At 36.7% G+C, this 22,070-nt stretch overlaps 1 protein-coding gene across 1 annotated transcript in view; it reads left to right on the forward strand.

Annotated features, from left to right (window-relative positions):
* The window catches only part of NEBL (nebulette), an 87,807-nt gene that overhangs the window by 51,214 nt on the left and 14,523 nt on the right, over window positions 1–22,070 (forward strand). Inside the window, 7 exon segments of the mRNA XM_062494437.1 lie at window positions 1,593–1,685; window positions 2,078–2,169; window positions 4,158–4,251; window positions 6,531–6,635; window positions 7,752–7,923; window positions 11,889–11,981; window positions 12,926–13,054. Of these exon segments, the coding sequence (XP_062350421.1) occupies window positions 1,593–1,685; window positions 2,078–2,169; window positions 4,158–4,251; window positions 6,531–6,635; window positions 7,752–7,923; window positions 11,889–11,981; window positions 12,926–13,054 (778 nt within the window).

Genomic DNA, 22,070 nt, shown 5'->3' on the forward strand with positions numbered 1-22,070 from the left:
CATGCCAAATTTAAAGGCAATGTACAAGAATGTTTCAAATAACATGTCAGTGAGAGGGAAATTATTTTGTGCAGTAAGAGGGAAATTGTATTGTGTGATTTACAAGAGTCCCAAAGGAAGGGTAAATTGCACCAATTTTGAATCCATTAGATTAAAATATTTTACATGTATTTTTGAATTTAGCCAGAAGAACTTGGGACAGCCTTAAAACCATTTTTTTGGGGCTAAACGAAACTGGAATGTGGAATGTGGAGCAAATTTACAGTGAAAGAAACAGCAGGGCACCAAAATAATACATACACTACAACCAACCACACAAAAAAGTCCCTTGAATCATGTTCTGAAAGTGATCAGATTCTTCCAGATTACTTATGTAGGAGACAAACCTCAGAATGGTGTTTTCAAAGCCTAAAATACAAGGTGGTGACAGCCAAGGAGGTTGAGCTCATCTCACCTGTTGTGATGACTTCTTTGGAAGAAACCAAGGTCTCACAGAGTTTCCAAAGCAAGCCACAGACCCATGGACTGAAGCTGAATCTGAGCTGAGAGGCTACAAATAGCCAAGGACTTTTTAAAAAATTGTTTATATTGAGGGGCAGGCAGGGTTGGACACAGAACTGGGAAGAAGCAGCACTTTGGGAAGAAGATTGTATTTGTGTTTTTGTTAGTGTGAAATCTGTGAGGACACCCCTGTGGTATGTCAGTCAATACCACAAAGCTGGTTATTAAATTATTAAATTCAAGTAACAGACATTTTGAAGCATTTTAAGGACAAGTAGCACTGCCAATTCTTAAACTTACCTAATAGTCTCTATTAAAAGACCCTTTTTTTCTAGTGCTTTAGTATTTTTACCAGTCCTAAACTGTCTGGACTGAAATTTTCCATTCTTGGTCTGTACTTTGGGCTGGTTTGGTTTTATTTATTTATGAATTTCAGTCAAAGCAGCTTCCAAGTATGAGCTTAGAGAAAAACAAGTTGTTTTGTCAGTGCTGTGAAATTGGGCATTCTCTAGAAGTACCATGTCTTGAGAAGAAACTTGAAAATTAAATGTTAGGAAAAAAAAAAAGTAAATGAAGACAATACCTGCAAAGGCATCAACATTCCAGACAACTACATCCTCACCTGTATATCTGCATGTGTTTTTAGAGAACTTAAATGTGACTTTGAAGCCATCCACCCTTTTAGGAACACCTAGAAAGCTTGGTTTCTGAAATGGACTGGTAGACTCCATAGAAAGTTAATCGTAAGACCAAGTCATTATCAAAGTGGTGTGGATCTACAATCAGCATCCTAATTATCATGAAAATAGCCACAATCCCATGTGATGTAGTTTCTTACTGTAAAAATTTCAGTTCACTAGAATTGTTATAAGCACTCTCTGCTGCATTGCATCAAACAAGATACATTAGAGACTCTAGCAGACTGTTTTAGAAATGAAATATAACTGTTGCTTTTAAGGCCAGTGGTGTTTGTAGATGTGGTCTAGTAGTGCTGTGTGTGTAAGGGAGAGAGTATAAAGTGATAGATGTATTTTAGTGCCTGTCTCTCTCGTCTTTAAATTGATAATATTTTTGTAATATCTGTTGTGCAGATTAAATACAAGGAAGAAATTCGGCGTGCAACAACTATTTCTGATCCACCTGAACTAAGGAGAGTTAAGGAAAACCAGAAGAATATTAGCAATGTGTGCCCCATTTCAATTTCTTGCACACTTCTCTCTGCCATATTGAATGTGTTTGTGTCTTGGGTGAATATGTCTGTGGTGTTTGTGCTACTTTCTGTTTGTTCACAAAGGCCTGTTAATCAATTAATGGCAAAATGATAATTCCTTAGCCTTGCACTTTGATTCATAACAATGAGAGTTAAGTATTCCTGTTGAAATAACAATTGTCTGTGTTTGAAATAGAAGAACTGCCAGAGAGTGACTACTAAGTATTGTATGGATAAATGGGATTGATTATTAAGGAATGGTACTTTCCATCCAAATGCAATGTGCTCTTTAGTGGTGTCTAGCACATTTACGTATTTCTATTACTTGGAAATCTCTGTTGTAATATCTTCTGACATGTTTGCTAGGTTCAGTACAAAGAGCAGCTCTGCAAAGCTACACCTGTGAGTGTCACCCCAGAGATGGAAAGAGTCAAGAGGAATCAAGAGAATGTCAGCATGGGAAGTTGCTATCCTTAAATACTTGGTATAATTTTTGGGTCAAGAAGATGAGTACAAAATTCTGCTTCCTAAAGCTGTGCTTTTCCTTTAGTCATGGGGAAACTAATGTATTGTAATGTGTTGGAATTCAAGTAATGGAATTACTTGAAAACCTTTTTTTAGGAAGCAATTAGGAAGCTTGGTTTGGGAAATGGCAAGTGAAGTGTCACACATTCTATTAAAGAAGTGGCTGCAATGCTTTGAGATGTTTTTCTCTTCCTTGGATATTTCCAGAAAATCTTGACCATTTTTTTTGTTTATTTTTTTAACAGAATATATTTTTCTTTTCTTTATAAAATAATTCAGCTACAGTTGTGCTCAAACTTCTGCTCTCCTACTTGTCTCCTTCTGGTTCCTCAGTAACCTTCTCAGCAGAATTTAGTGTTTAATGGCTGCTATAACCATTTGCAAGGGCACAGAGAAGAAGGCAAGGACTGGAGCATGCTTCTGCCTTCCTGCACTGATGAAGTTGTATCCTGTTAATGAGTCCATGGGATTCCAGGCACTCTCCTCAGTGAGTGCTACCATCAGCAGCCCTGGTTCATGGGTCCACAAATAGCTGCAGTGTTTCCCTAGGGTGCTTTCTGCTGCATTCCCCAAAATAATTTTGAGTCACAGTTTTCAAGAATTCTGTCCCTCTAACTCAGCTGCTGAAATATTGTTGATATAGCTAGCCGTCCTAAAATATATTCTGTTAAAAACTGTTTTTCCAAGTAAATCAAGTCAGTCTGCATAGTTTTTCTGTCACACTGTTTACTCACGCAGTTGCTTACTTTTCACCAATTTTTGTATTGTACAAATTTCACTGGAAAGTTTAAATTCTTTTCAAGTCACTGGAACAGCTTTTAGTGAAGATTAACTTCAGCCATTTCTAGAAACATTAATTCTTGAAGAGTCATTTTACCTTTATAAAAGTTAATTTGCAAGCTTAATCCATAAGAAAGCTTACCATAGTTTTTGTAAGACAAAATTAATTAATTAATTAGTTTTTCAATTGGAGTACATTGATGTGGACAGACCAAAATTGTGTTGTGCTTGAAGACAATAGGTGCCTTATTGCCACAGTGCACTGCAGAATTATGAGCATAATGTATTTATCTGCACAGTTAACCTTATCACTTAAACCCAAGAGCTTGCTTTTGTATGGAAGCATTTATTTTGCATAAAAATACACGCATCAGTATCAATATGTTGCCAGAATCTGTTACTAAATATTTACCATATCTGACTTTCCAGCACATAGGGCCAGAGTAAACATTAGATTTCTTGGTCTGTCAATGCCTGTCACATCCTGTCCCCACTATCTGCTTTAGATCCTGATCCAGCCTCGAGTGTGCATTTGGTTAATGCATTGTGTTTGGTTTTAAAGTGATAAAGGGGATATTCCTACAGTGCATTTAAATAAATGCACGGTGAAATTAGGCTAGATTCAACTGGCAGTTCAATTGCACCCTTGGTGTTTAATCACCTTTGAACATGTAGTATATAAAATTTAGAACATATATGGAGACCTATGGAATTTCTGTGTCATGACAAATATGTATTTACAGCGGACCTTCCTGAAATTCAGTTTTTCATGTGCTCTGCTTGCCTTTACTGCATTGTATGTGGCTTTACCCCATTTCAAATATGAGTTATTTCTCTGTAGAGCCAAGGACCAGCCTGGTAAATGCCAAGATACTGTGTGCATATGTGGGTATGTATATATATATATATATATATATACATACACAGAAATGCATTAATGAACAGCCTGTACAGAAAAAAAATAAATCAAGGTTATCTTTTAAAAATCAAGTTTTATAAACTTTAATAAACTTGAGATGTGTTTCAGCTTTTCAGTTGTTTCCTGGATGGTTTTTTAAATCATGCATTTTTTTATATAAAACAAGGAGATATTGCTATTCCTGAAATAGTATGAATATATGTTTTATTCTTTTAAATAATAGGTTCACTACAGAGAGCAGCCTGGCAAAGCTACTGCTGTGAGTGTCACTCCTGAGATGGAGAGAGTCAGGAAGAATCAAGATAATATCAGCTCGGCAAGTCGTTTGAATCTTTTTGTCATTCAGATTTTTCAGTCATTGTAGAAATATAAACATGGATATGCTTTTCCTTTTACATTTGCTGTGTCAAAGAAATCCAGCTGCATAATTCACTGAAGAGATACTGGTTTTATTCTTTGAGGACACGGACTGCATATATGTGCAACAAACATATTCAGGGTTGTCTGATTATTGCAAAAAAAGTAAGTGGTTGTGTTGGTAGTATTTTTCAAGGAGAGAGTCAGTAGAGGTTAGTCATTCTTTCAAGTATTTTTCTCTCTTGATACCAGATTTGAGTTACTAGATTGCAGGAATGAATTGCAGTAAAGAAAAAAAGGAAATGAGAATTCAACCTCAGTGCAAATATCTTTTTTTTTTTTTTTTTTTTTGTGGATCAGAGCGTGGAAGCGTCCCTTCCATTCTGGGACATGCCACCTGTGTTCGACCTGAGTAGTTCTTAATAGGTCCCATTGCTAAATACTAAAGAGTAAGATAATATATATTCCTTGGCTTTTATGGTAAAAGAAATGTAATTGCTACTGAAGTAGTGTAAGAAGCAGGAAACAATTCTATTAAGGAACAATGAAAAAATCCAAAAAGCCTGGTGAAGTAAAGATAAGACCAGTTATGTTGCACTCTGTCCTCAACACTGAAACAACATCAGTGGCAAAGTCACTGCATATGGTAAATAAGTTTCATGCAGAATCACTGTGTCAGAAGAGAATTACAAGTAATGAACACTTTAGAACTGAGTGTAGGAGTGAAAAGTAGGTTGGATTTGTCAGGGAGTATGTCTAAGGACAAAGGAAGAGAATCTGACATTGTAACTGCATGTATCTTAATCATGTTCTTAAAATGCTCATGAATATTTACCAAAGTCAATTATTTTTGAGATGTGTAGTTGAAAATCAGAAGAAAACTTCACAGCAATTCTAGACTTTAAATAATTTCTTAATTTGTGAAAATGAAATGTGCTTCACCATGTGACTCATTCACTTTGTTTCTCAAGATTTACAGAGATAAGTACTCCTCTATGTTAATGAGAAGTATAAAAATCAACCTATGTTGGCTGTAATTATTCTGTCCAGAAAATGCCTTATATTCAAAAGCATAGGTAGCTGAATGTATTTTCTAAGAGAATGTACTGTTTAATTAAGAAGGCTCTGAAGAATATGCAGTACCATATATTTTTGTTTCTCATACATTACTTCCAACTTTTCTATGAAACACAGACACCAAGACATGTATTTTCATGGGTGTGCTTCCTTAGCCAATACATAATCTTAAAGAGGGTTAGACAGTTTCAGTACATGTTTTCTTTTTCTCATCACAAACACATTGTTGAAATAGATTTGCACAACTCATTCCAGAACTAATAGTTGGAGTGTGAATACATAGGTAAATCTAAAATATTAACTAAAACAGTGCACAGGTTACAGTGCAGTGTAGGAGCTAAGAGAGGCCATTGGTAGAAAAATTCAACAAGACAGAAAAAACTGTAAGAGTACTCACTCCCAAAACAATAAGTAGGATCAGCTACTTTCACTATTTTAGAATTTTGAGTGGCTTTTTTTCTTATTATTTTTAACAGATAATTAACCTTACATCTCTAGTAATCTGTAAAATGTCACAAAATATGCTAATCAGGAGAAATGTGATGTAAGAGATTTGGTACTGACTGATACACAAAACCCAGAGCCCAAATGTTCCTTTAGGAAACAAAATATTCAGATTCTTCCCAGATGCATTGCTTTGTGCTGCTAGGAAAGACTAGCTACTGAATGGGAGTAAGAAGCCTTCCAAAGGATTAATTCTCTTGTAGGAATTGAATTCCCTGAGCTTCTCAGGTAATCCCAACGCGGAAACAGACTGAGAGCAGTCTCTGTGTCTGTCTCAGTAATAAGAAGGTATTTGTATCAGCCATACAAATATGCTTTAAGGATGTTCTAAGTCACACTGGTATTTTCATAGCACTTACCTTATTTTCCAGTTGATAAAATAGTGATTACACTTATGTCATTCAAACAAATTTCAGCTTTTAAACAAATACTTTCTTTTGAGTAAGTGATTGATGGAATAAGTATGCCTTTTGTCCTTACCAATATACAAGCTCATCTCTATCCTCACTGTGAAATAGTTTACTGGCACATGAATGCAAAGAAAGAAGAGAACTGTTGGGCATTGTGGTTTGGAAAGGTACTGTTGCATGGTGTGATTCTCAACATCCTCCTACTGTAAACAAAAAATTCACCTGTGCTGTTGTTGCTGTTTTGCAGGTCAAGTACAGCAGTGATCAGAGGCAGATGAAAGGTAGACGTAGTGTCCTTCTAGACACACCTGAGCTAAGGCATGTCAAAGAAACACAAAACAACATCTCAATGGTAGGGTGCTTTCTTCCTATGACTAGAGCGTTCTAAGGAATGGCACTTGACTTCCACTGGATTTTGCCTTCTATTAATATAGGTAACTAATGAGACTCTCTCCTCAGGTATGGAAGGAATATTTTCTTTGTACGCCTGTAGGGGAAGTGTTTGCTAACTGCATAGGAGTGTAATGAACATTTTCAAAATACTAATAAACAGTTTTCTAACAGTTAAATGTCTGTTCTTTTGGTTTTTATTTTCTTCAAAAATGTACACACATCGTTTGAGCATCACAATTTCACTGGATTAGGTGACACACTTCACCTTGTGCCTGTGCATGTTCCTGGTTTCTGCGTGACTTTGGTTCTTGGAATGAGTTGTTTTGTGTGCATCAGCTTGTGTGAGAATGTTTGTCAATTTAATTAATTGATGATTAAGTTATTTATAATGTAAATATGCATAATCAGCAGTACTACCTTTATAACTCTTACTAATACTGGGGTTTTGTTCCAACACTGGTGCTGTAACACTTTGTACTCTAATGTCCTTTTTTTCCTATTTTTTTTAAAGCAGGCAGTTTAGAATAAATGTTGTTCTTTATGAAAATATATTTTTAAAGCCAGCTGATATATGATAAAAAAACAAAGCAAAACATACATTTTGTATAATACTGTGCAAGTAGTCAAAATTATCAGTGAATGAAAATGCTTGAGTTCTTTAGAACTACTACTACTGGAACATTTTTACTGACAAATGTATTTGTCTGCATCACTAGACAGCTATCCTGTCTTAGAGAAGAAGGGAATGGAACAGATGACCTCCTGAGGGCAGGGCTGTTTTGTGTCCTGTGTAATAGCAAGATGATGCTTTGCTGCTTAAGCTAGCACCTAATTCAGTGTCAATGGAAAAAAAAAATGCAAAATTGATAATAAAATACAAGGAAAACTAGTTAAGGTGATAGAAAATACTCATCTGGCCATCCAGCCTATCTCATGTATATAACAATGCTGTTATGGTACAAAGTCAAAGAATATAAGTGCCTCATAAACCAAGCGTATATGCATTCCTGCACAGAATAACCATTTGCTGCCAATTGCAACCTGGGGAAAAATGTAATTCTACTTGTTTTCCTAGGTAAAATATCATGAAGATTTTGAGAAGACAAAGGGCAGAGGCTTCACCCCAGTGGTAGATGATCCTATAACAGAGCGTGTACGGAAAAACACCCAAATTGTGAGTGATGCAGCATATAAAGGTGTGCATCCACATATTGTTGAAATGGACAGAAGACCTGGAATAATTGTTGGTAAGCTGTTAAGTACTGTTGTTATTCAAAACATGGTGGGGAAGATAAAACCCCTGTTTGTGCTCTCCAGATTTCATTTTCTCTCTTTTCTTGACATGAAACTTATGGTCAAACAACAGGTTCCATGCCGACTTCTAGAGAAGTCATAATGGGAAAGAATGGGAGCTATATTATCATTTTTTTTTAAATATATGGATAGCTATTACTATTACGTTAATTTTGACTCTGTAAGGAAGGTCAAAATATCTCCAGTCTTAATTTTACACAGAAGAAAGATGATTAAAACTGATTCTGCAATATTTCAATGTTTAAATATTGCAGGCCAGTTTGAAGTCTCCCCTTCTGCCAATCAGGAATTTCTCTAGAACTGCACATATCTATTACCTCATGTTTCACAATTTCACACAGCTTTAACAATATCTCAAGCTGTAATTCATCACTAACTCATTAGATCTCTGGTAAGTCAAGTACCGGTGCTGAGAAGTGATGTTCTGAAAGATGGTCCAAGATGAGAATGGGTGTTCAAGGGGTAGAATACAAATTAGATTTATATCTAAAGACAAGGTATTGCATAAACATATTATTTGGCATTATTGTAATGAACTCTATTTAAAAATTGAAGTGGATATTTGAAATTGCTTAAAAGTCAGCAAGTCTGCTAAAGCAAAGAAAGCAATAACAATTTTTCTTTTCTCATTTCCTTTTGTTTTGGTGTGTCCCATTTCTGTTTTTCTGTGCTTTGCAGCCATGTAAACCCCAGAAGATCTGTGTACAAAAAGACCACACTGAGACAACACTCTAAAATTCTTCCTATGTAGTGATAACAGTGAGGCTGACTTTAAGTTTGCCTCTCACAAACCAGAGAAATTGCAGATGAAATGGACAAACTTGTGGGTCACATAGGCCATCCACCTGCCTAAAGCAAGGTTAACTGTTATTCCTCGCAGATGCTTTTTCAGTCTGTTCCTTAAAGTTTCCAAATAAATCTCCCCCACATAAGGAAGTATATTTCTTTCCTTTTTTGTTGCCATCTTTTATGTGTCTGTAGCTGCAGTAGCCTTATATGAGAAGGGGTTTCCCAAAAGTGTGTGTTCAGAGAGCTCTGCCTGAGGCAGGTGCTGATGATCTTCCACCACTACTCACTTTCTTAGTTGTGGTGCAGCCAAAGAAAAAGAGAAAGGCTTCTGTAAAATTGCAGTGTGACATTCAGTTTGCAATTTGCTCTTTAGTGTATGCTACAAACCTCCTGCTCTCTGCTGCATTTTATGTGTGCTGTAGCCTTGTGTAAGAAAAATGTGTGCAATCTCATGTTCAGCAGCTGAAGCCTTGCTAGCACAAGCAGATTGGAATGAAGGGCATCCCTGAGATAGATTCTTGAGCTGTAAGAACTGAAATATTAGTACTATTTATCACCTAAACATACTCCAATATCAAAACACACAGAAATTCTTAATTTCCTATGCCTGCCAAACAGCAGAAATTGTGCAACTATTTAAAGGAAAAAGGCTATGACAGACCTGAGGTATTTCAGCTAATGCTTTTTTTGGAATAAAATTCCAATTATACTATCTATTTGTTTAAAAAGAAGCAGTGAGCTCCTGCTCATGAAATATCCTTGGCAGCTAAAAAATAATTGCAAACTGAAAAACATATTTATGACTCTCATGAGTATTTTGTGTAGCTGAATATTGTTCAGCCAGTTAGGAAAAGTGTGTCAGAATCCCTCTGCTTGATTTTTAATGTATTATTGGTGAAGTTAGAGCTACTTTTTCAAATGCGTGGTTGCTAAAATAAATGACACTGCTCTGGCAAATAGGCACTAATTTTAACCCTACTAAGCCTTTGTAAACCCATCAAGACAAATTGATGTCAGTGAACTTTGGATCTAATAAAGAGGAACCACAATTCTCACATGAATATAAGGATATTTTACCTTGGCAAAAGTTACCAGGGAATTAAAACTGATTTTTTTTATATATTGCCAAGATTCTGATTCTATGTATGTTATTCCAGATTACAGAGTTGGATAAAATCAATCCAAATCAATGACTCTTGCACTGGTCCTGCCATAAAGCCATACTTACATTTTCACTCACTAAGGCATGATCAAACAGGACAAGTTGGGCATTCACCAATTCCCCTACCCTTCTCATGCCTGTCAATACTTTATGTAGGTGCATAATTTGTATAATTCATCTCCATGAGGACTAACACATAGTTTATCATAAGATTTTGTGTTGGCTTTAATTTATCTTGGCAGGAAGGAGTTAGCACTGTGCCTCACCTTATGGGAGTTGTGGTAGATAGTGTATAATGTACATACAATGAATGTATTCTAAAGCTATGGGACTTATTTTGTTAGCTCTGCCTGTTCTTTCTATTGCATGTAGACTGTTAATCATTTGAAACATGATGTATTTGGGGTCCTCACAGTCCTACTTTACCTTACCAACCCATTATTTAGCTCGGTACCTCTCTAACCAGCAAAAGAACAAAGTTGGGAAGACAGTTGTTTTCCTGCTTCCAGTATATGGAGTAAATCTTGCAACCAGGTCTGCCCAAGAAGAAACTCTATAGTAAAAATGCATTATGTGGTAGATTTGTGCTTTGACTGATTATACTTTACGCCAAGGTTTTATTTGAAACTGGTTTGAAGAGATTAAAAAAATTGTTAATTTTAGACATATAAAATATCATAGAATCATTTATATTGGAGAAGAACATTAGGACCATCAAATCCAACAGTTAACCCAGGACTATCAATCCCACCACAAAACCATGCCCTCAAGCATCATGTCAACACATCTTGTAAATATATCCAGGGATGTTAACTCAGCCACTTCCCTGGGCAGCCTGTTCAGTGCTTGACAACCCTTTCAGTGAAGAATCTTTTCCTAATGTCCAATATATAAACCTCCCCTGGCACACTTGGGAACATTTACTCACATCCTGTCACTTGTTACCTGGGAAAAGAGATCTATTCCCACTACAGCCTCCTTTTGGGTGTTTGTAGAGAGTGATAAGGTCCCCCTCAAGCCTACTTTTCTCCAAACCCTTTCCCAGCTCCGTTGCCCTTCTCTGGACTCTCTTTTGCACCTCAGTGTCCTTTTGGAATTGAGGGGCCCAGAACTGAACACAGGATTTGAGGTGTGGCCTCAGCAGTGCTGAGTCCAGGGGGATGGTCACTGCCCTGGTCCTGCTGGCCACGCTGTTGCTGATCCAGGCCAGGATGCCATTGGCCTCTTGGCCACCTGGGCACTCGCTGGCACAGGGAATTACTTGTTAAATTCAGGTGTGGGAATCATTTTATCCTATGGTAGATGTGTACAATGCAGATTTCTACAGCTGAATTTGTCACCTTAGCTCATTTTTAAAATATTAATTAAGAAAGATAGATACTTTTACATTTATGTGAATTAAGCAATTAGTAGAAATTTATTTTGGATGAGCTATGGCCCTGATTCTTCTTCTTATGCTGACATGACTTCTGCTGTAGGCAAAGGAGAGTCTGCAGTGTCTCTGTCAGCTGTGGAGCTGTATGCTGCCATCTGTCAGCTATAGGGATATACACTGCAGCATCTCCACACATAAGGGTGCTGCTGATGAACTGGGGAAATAATTTTATAGCTCTGATGATTTTGGTTCTGCTACTGGAAGAGAGTCTAATATGTGATACTTAACTGGTTTTCATTTATTTAGACTTAACATACTATGGTCATGTTTAGAAAAATGCAAAAAAATTGGGAGCAAAAGTCTCCTTAAAATAATGTCAGCACTTAAAATGGATACACTAAGTTCTTTTAAGCAGGAAATTAACCTTTCTGATCTCTTGGGGTGAATATCTAGATATATTGGCTAATTTCTAGATAAAGGAAATTGATTGCTGATTGCTAAAGCTCATTCCTTTCATGCTTTTACTTCCTTTGTTGTTTGTCTGTCTTATAATTTCTATGCTTTGGAAAAAGATCTTAAAGTTTGGCGCACAGATCCTGGCTCCATCTTCGACATTGATCCTCTGGAGGACAATATTCAATCTAGAAGTCTGCATATGCTTTCTGGTATTGCTTATATCCTGACTTTTCCCCAGTTCAACTTTTCATGTTTGCGAAACTAAGTTAATACTGTAAATTTTCAGGTCAATATGTCAGCCATATGTTTTATAAGCATGCTTTCATATATACTTACAACTGTTGTAGTTTAAAAGCAGTGTTTTATAGGAACTTCAGCCATAATCACATATGGAGATAAGAAATAGTGAATTAAATCTCATCTTAAACAACTTATTCATGCCCCTTATAAGTAACCATTTAAAAAACATTGACCTACTTTGTCCTTACAATAAGTAGAATTTTCAAATAGTTGGACCTTATAAAATTTCAGACTTATAGAAAGTGACCTATTTATGAAATTGATTTCTTTTCCATGCACATTTGGCCTATATGGCACACGAGTTTATGCTTTGTTCTACTATTTACAACTCCAAGACTCTCATAATTTTAGGATAGGTGGAAAAGGAGAGAAAGTAATGTAATAACAGGGAGCAGGTTTTGGCTTTACAAGCTTATTGATTCTTTTCCTGCATAGGAGTGTTTATTTTGAATATTTAATTTTTCACATGCATTTCCTTTGCTACTTTGGAACTTTAAATATTCTTTTGAACAGCAAATAGCTGTATTTCCACATGCATGCTCGGATGAAGGAATAATTTAATTTTCCACTGGAAATTTTTATATTCTTCATCGTTATCCCTTCTCTTTCTGGCATCTCAATACAACCTTCCATTTCTGTTATTCTTTTAAAGTAAAGAACAAACTTAGTTGTATTAGATTTTGAAGCAAGCTTTGGAACTAATGGTTCAAAGAATTTACTTTTCTCTGATTTTAATGCCATCAGTGTATGAATAGCAATGTTAACAGTGGCTGGGAGGTTTATGTTGTTGCTTGTCTTTGCACTTCTGCCATCTATTTACTATGATATTCTTTATTTCTTTCTACCTTTGTAGAAAGAGCAAGCCGTTACAGTAAGCAGTATTTACATTCTACCAGTCTGGGAGATTATAAATCAGATGGCTCTGACACAAACCCTACCTTTTCTTACTGCAGTGAGATAACAAGGCCATCTGATGAAGGAGGTACCATTTATTCCCACCTTTTCCACTAACAGCACTGTTGCAGTGTGAGACTTCACTGGCCTGTACTAACTCCATATCCTTGTGTAGTCACAAGCAGAAAGCTATTTGTAAGCTATTGCCTGATTGACTGAGAAAGCAAAGCAAGACTGCACAGTTTATGGTCTGTGTGCTTTATCATTCTATTGTGAATTCTCTTTCACAATTTTGGTAATGCTATAATCCAAAGCCCTGTTAACTCCTATTTACAGTGCTTTAAAGAAGGTGTGTGGTGTTTCTGGAAAACGTACATGAATCTGGTTTTTTCTCTTGAATAACAATGTAACTGAATGAAATACACCTTTCACCTGAAAAAAACCCCATATTTACCTTGGACTTTTCAGTGGGTAAATCAAGTATATGATAGTAATTTAGTGGCTAAAGTACTTTTTCCCATATTCAGCTATGCAGGTTTTTTTGGCTCTGGGTTCTTATCTTTTAAAAAAAACCCAAGGAATTTTGTCATGTTTTCTCTTTCTTACATAACTAAATTTTCTCATCCTCTCAGTGGTTTGAGGGCTAACATTCAGCTGGTTAGTTTATATAGTCTGTTATGGTTTAGCATTGATTAATATTAACATACTTTGACAAACCTGCTTTCTCAGGTACAAACCCACATCGTGTACCTATTTGATGCTGTTGATTAGAAGAAAATTCAGGAAAATGATGAATTAGTGTCTAGTCATCCTAGTGGCATTACAGTATGCACTAGACTTGACTGATGAAAATATTCTGAATCATTGCATTCTAAATAGATAACTTTTAAAAATAGTGATTTCTGCTTTTCAGTTGTGAAAAAATGGTGCATTGGAGAGGTTATCCAAAGGGTTATTTTTTTTTCTTGTAAGAAACCATTTAGTTGCCTACAAAACAATTAATTACCCATGCTTTTAGAAGATTTTAAGGCATCTTGATTGTAGACTGCACTTGTTTATGTTCTCCCATTCACTGGAGTAATAGGTTACTGTGATGGTTGTTGCTTATGGAGTCTGTGTTTTTTGGGTTCTGTGTAAATACATACAAGCAGCTCTGATTAAAAATTGGTGGGGGAGAGGTGTTCAGACTGAAGTGCTTACTCTGAACAAAGAAAGAAACATATCTTTGACAGAAATGTACTGCCTTTTATCATGTCTGACTATCTTTATTTGGTATTTCAACTATACTCTCAACTCTTTTAATAGATTATATCAATAATGCACATTTTTTTTTTCTCTTCGTGGGATGATGCAAAATGGGCTTCACAGTCCAGTGCCCACTGTCTATAGTTGTTCTGATCTTTTCTTTGGCAGTATTCCAAGCCATTTCAACATTGGTTTGTCAGCTAGATTTGATTTTTATCAGATATTTTTTACTACTTGCCATATTGAGAATGGGAAATGGGCTTTATTTTCCTGGTTGTTCTGGCATTAATAAGCTTGCTTTTTTTGGCTCTATTTGAATCTATTCTTGTGGTGATGTCTTGAATAGATCCTTCCCAAGATCAGCATATTTTAGCAAGAGGTTGTTTCTGTTTTAACCCAGCTGGCTAGCCAGCATTTGAGCATCTGTAGACAGTTCCCATTGCAGGGAAGAAATGAGTGGCACAGCTAAATAACTGAACATAATCCTAATGATATACAAGAAACACACTCAGAGCCAGCAGAAGATAGCATCTGTGGCCAGAAATACCAATCTTTCTCATCCCATCCAAAAGGTCATTTCACACATAGCCACAGGACAAGTGTGCCCATAACCTTTATACAGTGTCTCTTACACCACAAATGAGAACCAAATCTATTGGTTCTTTGGCATCATGGTGAGATTCCATGGCTGTTTCTTGTGGAGTTTGTACTTTTAGATCAGCAGAGTTTGTTTTGCTCATTGGCAATTGTTCTATCTGATGGTGTGCCAACATGAAAGACAGTTGAAGACCTGTAATCAATCTTACAATCTCTGTGTCTTTGGACTTATCATCTTTCACATATTTCTACATTCATCAATTGCTACTTTATTTTAGATACCTTTTCTGATAGTTGACACATGATTCAAATCTTCGCCTGCCACAGCTGATGGAATTATTCCTGAACTAACTCTTCCCAGTCTTTAGCTGGGTCCCTGACTTAATACCAGATGTTAAAGGCTTATTCAGGTCTAAATAACTCTCTCTTCTATTGGGGAATTTCAGTAATAACATCACAGAGAAGCTACTAACATTATTCATTAGAATTGCTTCTTTCTATTTTGTTCCCTGACTGTTATTTTAGATGATGATGTTGAGCTGAACCATGTGTCCTTCTCAGCAATCTTTCTCTACAAAATCAATAGATTTTTGCATGATGTAAGTCCAGAAAATTCCCCGTTCTCCCCTTTAGAGTAATGCAGGTAAAATTGAATAGGAAACAAGGTTAATACTTTCCAGCAAGCTGGGGCAAGACATGTGCTTTCATTTCAATAATATTTTTGAAATTATTTTTCAAATTCATGTCTCTTTTTTTACAACTTCCTTCTGTGATTGTTTTGCAGGGTTGACTTTATTGCTTCACAGTATATTTGAGGATTTTTGCCACTCTGAACAGGAGGTGTTGCACTAGAGCTTCTCAGTCTGCCTAAATACTTTGTAATTAGTTATTGCCTAACAAAGTTTATCTTTGTACCTGCAAGCCATTCTGTAGGACTTAAGTGAAACACTGGGTGCCACATTTTTGCAAAATCCTCACTGGTAGTGAGTAATTATTTCCAACCTGGCTAAAAAGGAAAAGAAACTAATGATTTATCTCTTTCAGTCCTGCTTTTAACAGTGATGTTGCCACTTCTCAGGCATGGAACCCTTTACTTTTGGGAAGGTTTTTCAGATTTTTTTTTTCAGAAGGAGAGGTTGAGATATATGGATGACAGATTTATTTTTGTTTATAAAGGCAGACCATTTTTTTTTTCTCCACAGAGCACTTGGAAAAATGAGCAAAGTTCTGAAGTTCAGGTCTCTCTTGACAGCATTCTGTCTGAAAAATATCTCAACTGATGTGTTTTGGCCTTATTTAGATACTTTATAGAGTCTTTTTTGTATGTCCTGATTCTCCATGCAGCATTGTACAGTGGTTTTCTCCCAGTTCTTTCCACACTCACTTTCTTGCTCCCCTTCCTCCTCTTCAAATAAAGTTCCACCCTGTCAGTTTGCATTTAGGGTCCAGGAGAGAATGATTTGGTTCTCATGGCTCAACACCTCTGCCAATCTGGCACTCTTTTGGACAGTTTCTAGTTGAAACCTTCAGGGTTGCTTTTCTCCTCTTTTGCATTTGACCTTTTCCTTTCTTCTTTCTTTCTTTTTTTTTTTTTTACTTTCATTTCCTCTTAATGTGTAGTTTGTGTGCACACCTTTGTGTCGGCATGTATCAGCAAATAGACATGATGCATAAATTTTTCCTTACCATAGGTTCAGGCTTTTCAGTGTAAGGAAGTGACTGTTTTTTTTTTAATTTTAAATTGTGTGTAGTCTGTAAGTGGAGAAAAATAAGAGATGAGTATCAATTCATTTTCAGTTATGGATATATTGTTACTTTGGTGGGGAAAAAACATGGTTTCTTGGTTATTTTCTATGACATCATCATATTATCTTAAAAGATACATAGAAATTAGTCTGTAGGAGATGGAAATCAATTTTGCTGTACTCCCAAAACCATGTTATGTAGGAAACCTTAGTGGATATTAGGACAGAATTTTCAAGGGCCTTTTGTTGTGATTTAAACATGTGCCAAAATTTCATGTCTTTGGTTGGAGCCAGCATGTTACTAGTTGGCTGCAGGTGTGCTATTTTCACCTGTCTCCTTCAGCCCAAGTTCTTCAGACTCAGTTCACTTGCTGCCACCAGACAAGTAGTGAGAGTTAGCATAAAGAAGCCTTGAAATGAGTTTTAAGGTCTTCCTTTCTTTAGTTTAATGAAACCAGTCTGCCAGCAGCACTCAAGTCTCTCTTTGCCTGGTTATTTATCTTCTTTTACTCACACTGGCAATCCAAATACACAGATTTCAAGAAACCATGAAATTCCACTTCTTTTTTATCAGCTTTAAAAATAGCTTGTAGATTGTTATGAGAAAACTTAAAATTGTTATTAGATACTTCATTGATATTACATAACAGAAAAGCAATCTAGAAAAAATTGTTGTAAACAGCCTCTGAGGAATAAATACAGCAAATGGGTATTGTTGTCAATTTGACTCCAAAGTCTATGAAGACTGAAGAAAACACAGTGCTGCAGTCTCTTTCTTAAAGTTTTGAAGCCTTCATCTAGCTTGGAGTGAAAGTTTAATCAATGAGAAACAGTAAGCGCTTTCATCTCTCTCCCCAGTGGCATGTCCTCATTGTGTGATATGAACCTTCTGAAGAGGAAAGGCTCCAGAGCAGCTGAGTCTGCTCCCCTCCCTTCCTTCAGACTCCAGGGGTTACCTTCCTCCTCTCCTCACTGAGGCAGGAACACGTTGTAGGCCAGAACTGGAACTGCTGTTTGAACTACTGTGTGAACACAGCCCTGCAAAGAGCAAACACAGACTTTGTGAATTGTGTGTCACTGGAAGCAGCCTTGTTCTGTGTACCAGCTCAAGGAGAGGCCTTTTATTCCTCAGTCCAACACTGACATTTTAAACATGAATTTCAAGGGTGTCTCCTTGTCTCCCCATAGCACACACCAATATCTGTAACTCTGTATGTAAAATCATTTGTAGGATTTGCCTGAGGCTTTGGCACCCACACATATATACCACAGAAAATCTTAAAACAAGGAACTTTGCTGCTTCTGCAGCAGTCTGGTCAGAACATTACAAACCACTCAGATAAAGTGGAGAAAATCCCTCTTTATTTCACATGCTGGAATTGCAGACATTTCCCAGTATGCAGGCCAAGTAGTCTCCTTCCATTGGGGTAGTGGTCATAACTCTTCTCCTATGCCAAGAGCTGAAAGAAGACGAGGAAAGAAAACCAGAAATTGTTCCCTCTTTGCTCTGTCCTTCCCATGAATTCTAACAAAAACCCCTCTGGTTTTGATGTTGGGAAAATCACAATTAGTAAAAGACAAGTCAAAGAAGAAAGGGGATAATATCTGGCTGCTCTTTATGTTATAATAGAGAGATTTGTCTTCCATGTCCAGGTGCAGCTGTCAGGAGTACAGGGCAGGAATCCTTCACTCTTCTCTGTATTCATATTCAGTTGCTAAGCTCTGCCATTGAGGAGGTCAAGCAGAATGGCACAGCAGTTGTATTTTCTTCCCTGTTAGTCAGATGAGAATTGTTCTTTTTTTGCTGGGTAGCTGAACTCTGTTTCTGTAGTGTTCCCTGGAGTCCAGTAATCAAACATGGCATTCAGAGGGACAGGAATTGCACAGTTCACAGGAAGAACTATAGGCATTTGTGGGTTTCTTGTCCCCTTTCAAGTGTGTCAGCAGACTGCCCTACCACAGAAAGCTGAACACATCAAAATGATACTCTCTGTCTGCTCTTGGTGAGAGGGTCACATTGACACTTGTCTTAGCCACCAGACTCTTACATCCGTTTCTAACTTTTTTGTATTTCAGACTAGATGGTACTTTGGTTTTCCTTCTTTAACATGTCAGACCCCAGCAGGTTTGCCAACCTGAAAGCTAATGTGTGGGAAAAAACTATTCTTCCATTCAACAGCATTTTGGTAAAAGTGTTCTTCCATCTTGGTAATCGGGTGGTTTTCTGTTCTTAAGTGTGTAATGTACTAGAAATTCTTGCAGTCAAATAATAAATAACTTACAAACTTCTGAGACATTCTTGAACTTAACTAACTAGTTCTCTTGTATGTTATACAGACAGAAGTGCATATATATACTTGTAATCTCTCTTATTAATTATTTAGCAGGAAGAGGTTTTTTTTTGTTAGAGAGCTTGCTCTCCAGAACTGGCAAATCCTGGTCTTTCATTCTCAAATATATTTTTTACGGAAGTTATATGGTTTCCTTTGTAAAGGTTTGCTGTAACCACATTGTACCCCAAAAGGACATGGTTTTTCAGGCAGCAAGGCAAGAGCTCTATCTTTTCTGAAAATTGCATCTTTCATTTGAAGGAGGTGTGTTTTGCTGTTTCAGCTTCTGCCTCCTCTTTTGCAGTCACTCCTAGTGTTCAAAGGGCATTTTTTTTGGGGATTTCAAATAACATTATTACACTTAGAGGAGTTCTTGAATACAGTGGGAGGCTTCCTGGTGTTAAAACCTTCTCAGGTCTAGATTTGAGATAAGAAGGAAAAGTAAAGATAAAGTTAGTTGCAAGAGTTCAGATGTCTGTTAGAAGCAGGTTGAGTATGTTCCCCACACATATGCTAATTTCTATGTGTTTACATGATTTAGAGGATTTCTGACTGCTTAATATATAATTTTGTCTCTGAATAATCCATTTCAGCCTTTTAAGCCATGTAAGTACAAGAATCTAGAAAGGCAATGGGGACTACCTTTATTCACTATCTTGTGCATTATCAATTTTCTGTCCTACTCTGGGCTATTGGACTTTGTGTCCTCTGATGAGTGCTTTGTTAATGCAGAACATAAGAGAAATTAGTGCAGAAAATTATACTTCATTCTTTTCCACCACAAAGAGGTATTAGCTGTCTGTAAAACCTGATTTTTTAACATAAAGCTTGAAAATTCATACAGTTCTTCAAGTGATTGCTTAGTTAAATTTTGATTAAGATCTGATTTAGGGTGTTGGGAATAAAGCTAAATATTCCATGCTGGTTGTAATACATTGAGATATAAATCATTGATTAATCTGAAAGCACATTTTCATTCAGTGTGTGTTCACTGAGGATGAGGTAATGTTCCAGGGAGAGCTTTACCTTTCATACTTCAAAAATATTTTTCTTAGATTCCTTATGCCTGTCTTTGATTCCCATGCTTCTCTCCTGCACTCTTGGTATCTGGCAGCATCCAAAGACAATCCCCACACATCCAGGTGGAGGAAAGTCCAGAAGAGATCCCATTTTTTATTTCTGTAGTGTAGCAGCAGTTCAGGGGATCCTTCTGTTTCTTCTGCTGGCTGTCTGAGTTTGATGTTCCTTTTTTCATTAAACACTTGGTGAGCAGAAAGTGGAAAGGAAGTTTCCATGTGACTCAGCCATTGGAAGTGTTAATGACTCCCTTGGCAAGGAGTTGTTTCAGTTTTTCAGTGTGGTCCCCTAGAGCAGCTTTTGATACACTGCAGAGATTTTTATATCCAGTACACAGTAAATATAATTAGTAAAATTGTGTGCAGTGACATACATGATCCTGGTTAATGCTACCCTTCCACCATTTTTCAGACTGGTTATACCCACTATGCAAATAAATTGATGCACAGAAATCAAAGCAGAGCTTCTGTGAGAAGAGCATGCAGGCTTCTCTCTCTAATGCACAAGGACACCAGTAAATGTTCAGTAAATGTAAGAGAATTTGAATTATAATTGAAGGCATGTGGGTAGTGTAACATGTCAACCTTCATTTTACTAAATCTTTCCTTTTGTGAGGAAGCCTAGAGCAAAGCTATGCCTATTCACAATTTAAGTAGGAATTGCAGCTTCCTGTGGTACACCATGGAAGTGTGGTACACACTAGGACTGAGGATGCCTTGGGCTGACTTTAAGACATTTTGTGCCTTCATAAATACAAAAATGTGTTTTGTTGTGAGAAGAGAGAAAAGGCAGAGTGTACTGTTGTCTCAGCTGAGACATGCTGCAACTTCGGTTGAATGCTGGGCAGGTGTCAGTAAGGTTTGTTTGTAACACCAAATCCTGTCTGCTATTCATACTCTGAGCAGGATGCCCTGTGCTTTGGTTGTGTTCCAGGCATAGAACCAGTGGGAGAAAGGGTGTGTGTGTGAGTACTGGGGCATGGCAGCTGTTAATAGACACACAGGCTGAACTCTGGGCTGTACAGCTACCACTGAAGAAAATGCCAAACTCGTATTCGTAGTGGTGTCTGAAAAAAATGATCTTTTATATTTGAATTGCTAGAACAATTCCTATGACACAATATAGTTTATATAGTCCCTGTTAGTAATTTTTTTTTCTCGGGTTGCAATAGAGTATTTAATGTATTTGATTTGTGAGGAAAATGAGTGAATTAAACATCTAGAAAAGTTTGGTTTTTTTTCAGTTGAATAACAAACCAGATTTTTTGTTGGCACATTTAACTGGTTTAGAATATTCTGTGTTCATCATAATAACCCCAAAACTACATTTTTGGATTCAAAACTGGGAACAAATAGGACTCCAGTGTTAGGGTTAGAAGCCAAATAGTTCAAGTAGTTTTCTCTCTTACAGTACTGTAGAAAAGTTTGTCAGTGAAATCTGGAAGGAGATAAATGGTTTGTATTTTAGGTGAAATAAATTTTAAGTGAAGTAGATGGTTGTAGCCGGCAATAAAGTCCTAAATGTCAGATATAGAAGTCATACAATTTTTAAAATCCCCAAAACAACTGTTAAAGAAGTTGGATTGAAGATAATTAATATAATTAATTCTAAGTTATAATTTTGTATTTTGTTCACTTTCATTTTACTCTGATTTTTTTTTAGCAAAACCGACAAAAACATGACTATGAATAAACACTACAAAGAGACTTTTCCTGTATTTTTAAAGGCTGATAATGCTTTGAAATATTTTACTGAATTTCCTGGGAGATCATTTAATGCCCTATTTTATAATAAACACCTTTACTTTCATTTGATAAAGCTTTTTCTTTTTTTTTTTTTTTTGAAGGGGCTACTATGCAATTGCATTTATCAAATCAATTCTTTTGAGAATTTATGGTCTTGCAGTCCAAAATGGCCATTCCAAAAGCAGTCTGGGGAAGCTGATTTCATTTTCAGAACATCAGAATTGTCTGCTGTGCCAGAACAAGACTGGCTTTTGCTTTTTGCAAGCTTTGAGTGTTGCCACTTAGCACCTCACTGCTCAAGTCAGACACAGGCAGGGACTCTATGGGTTGTTTGGGATTTGGCTTCTTCTCCTCTCCTGTTGCCA

This window comes from Cinclus cinclus, chromosome 1 (assembly GCF_963662255.1).
Source record: "Cinclus cinclus chromosome 1, bCinCin1.1, whole genome shotgun sequence".
Taxonomy (NCBI): domain Eukaryota; kingdom Metazoa; phylum Chordata; class Aves; order Passeriformes; family Cinclidae; genus Cinclus; species Cinclus cinclus.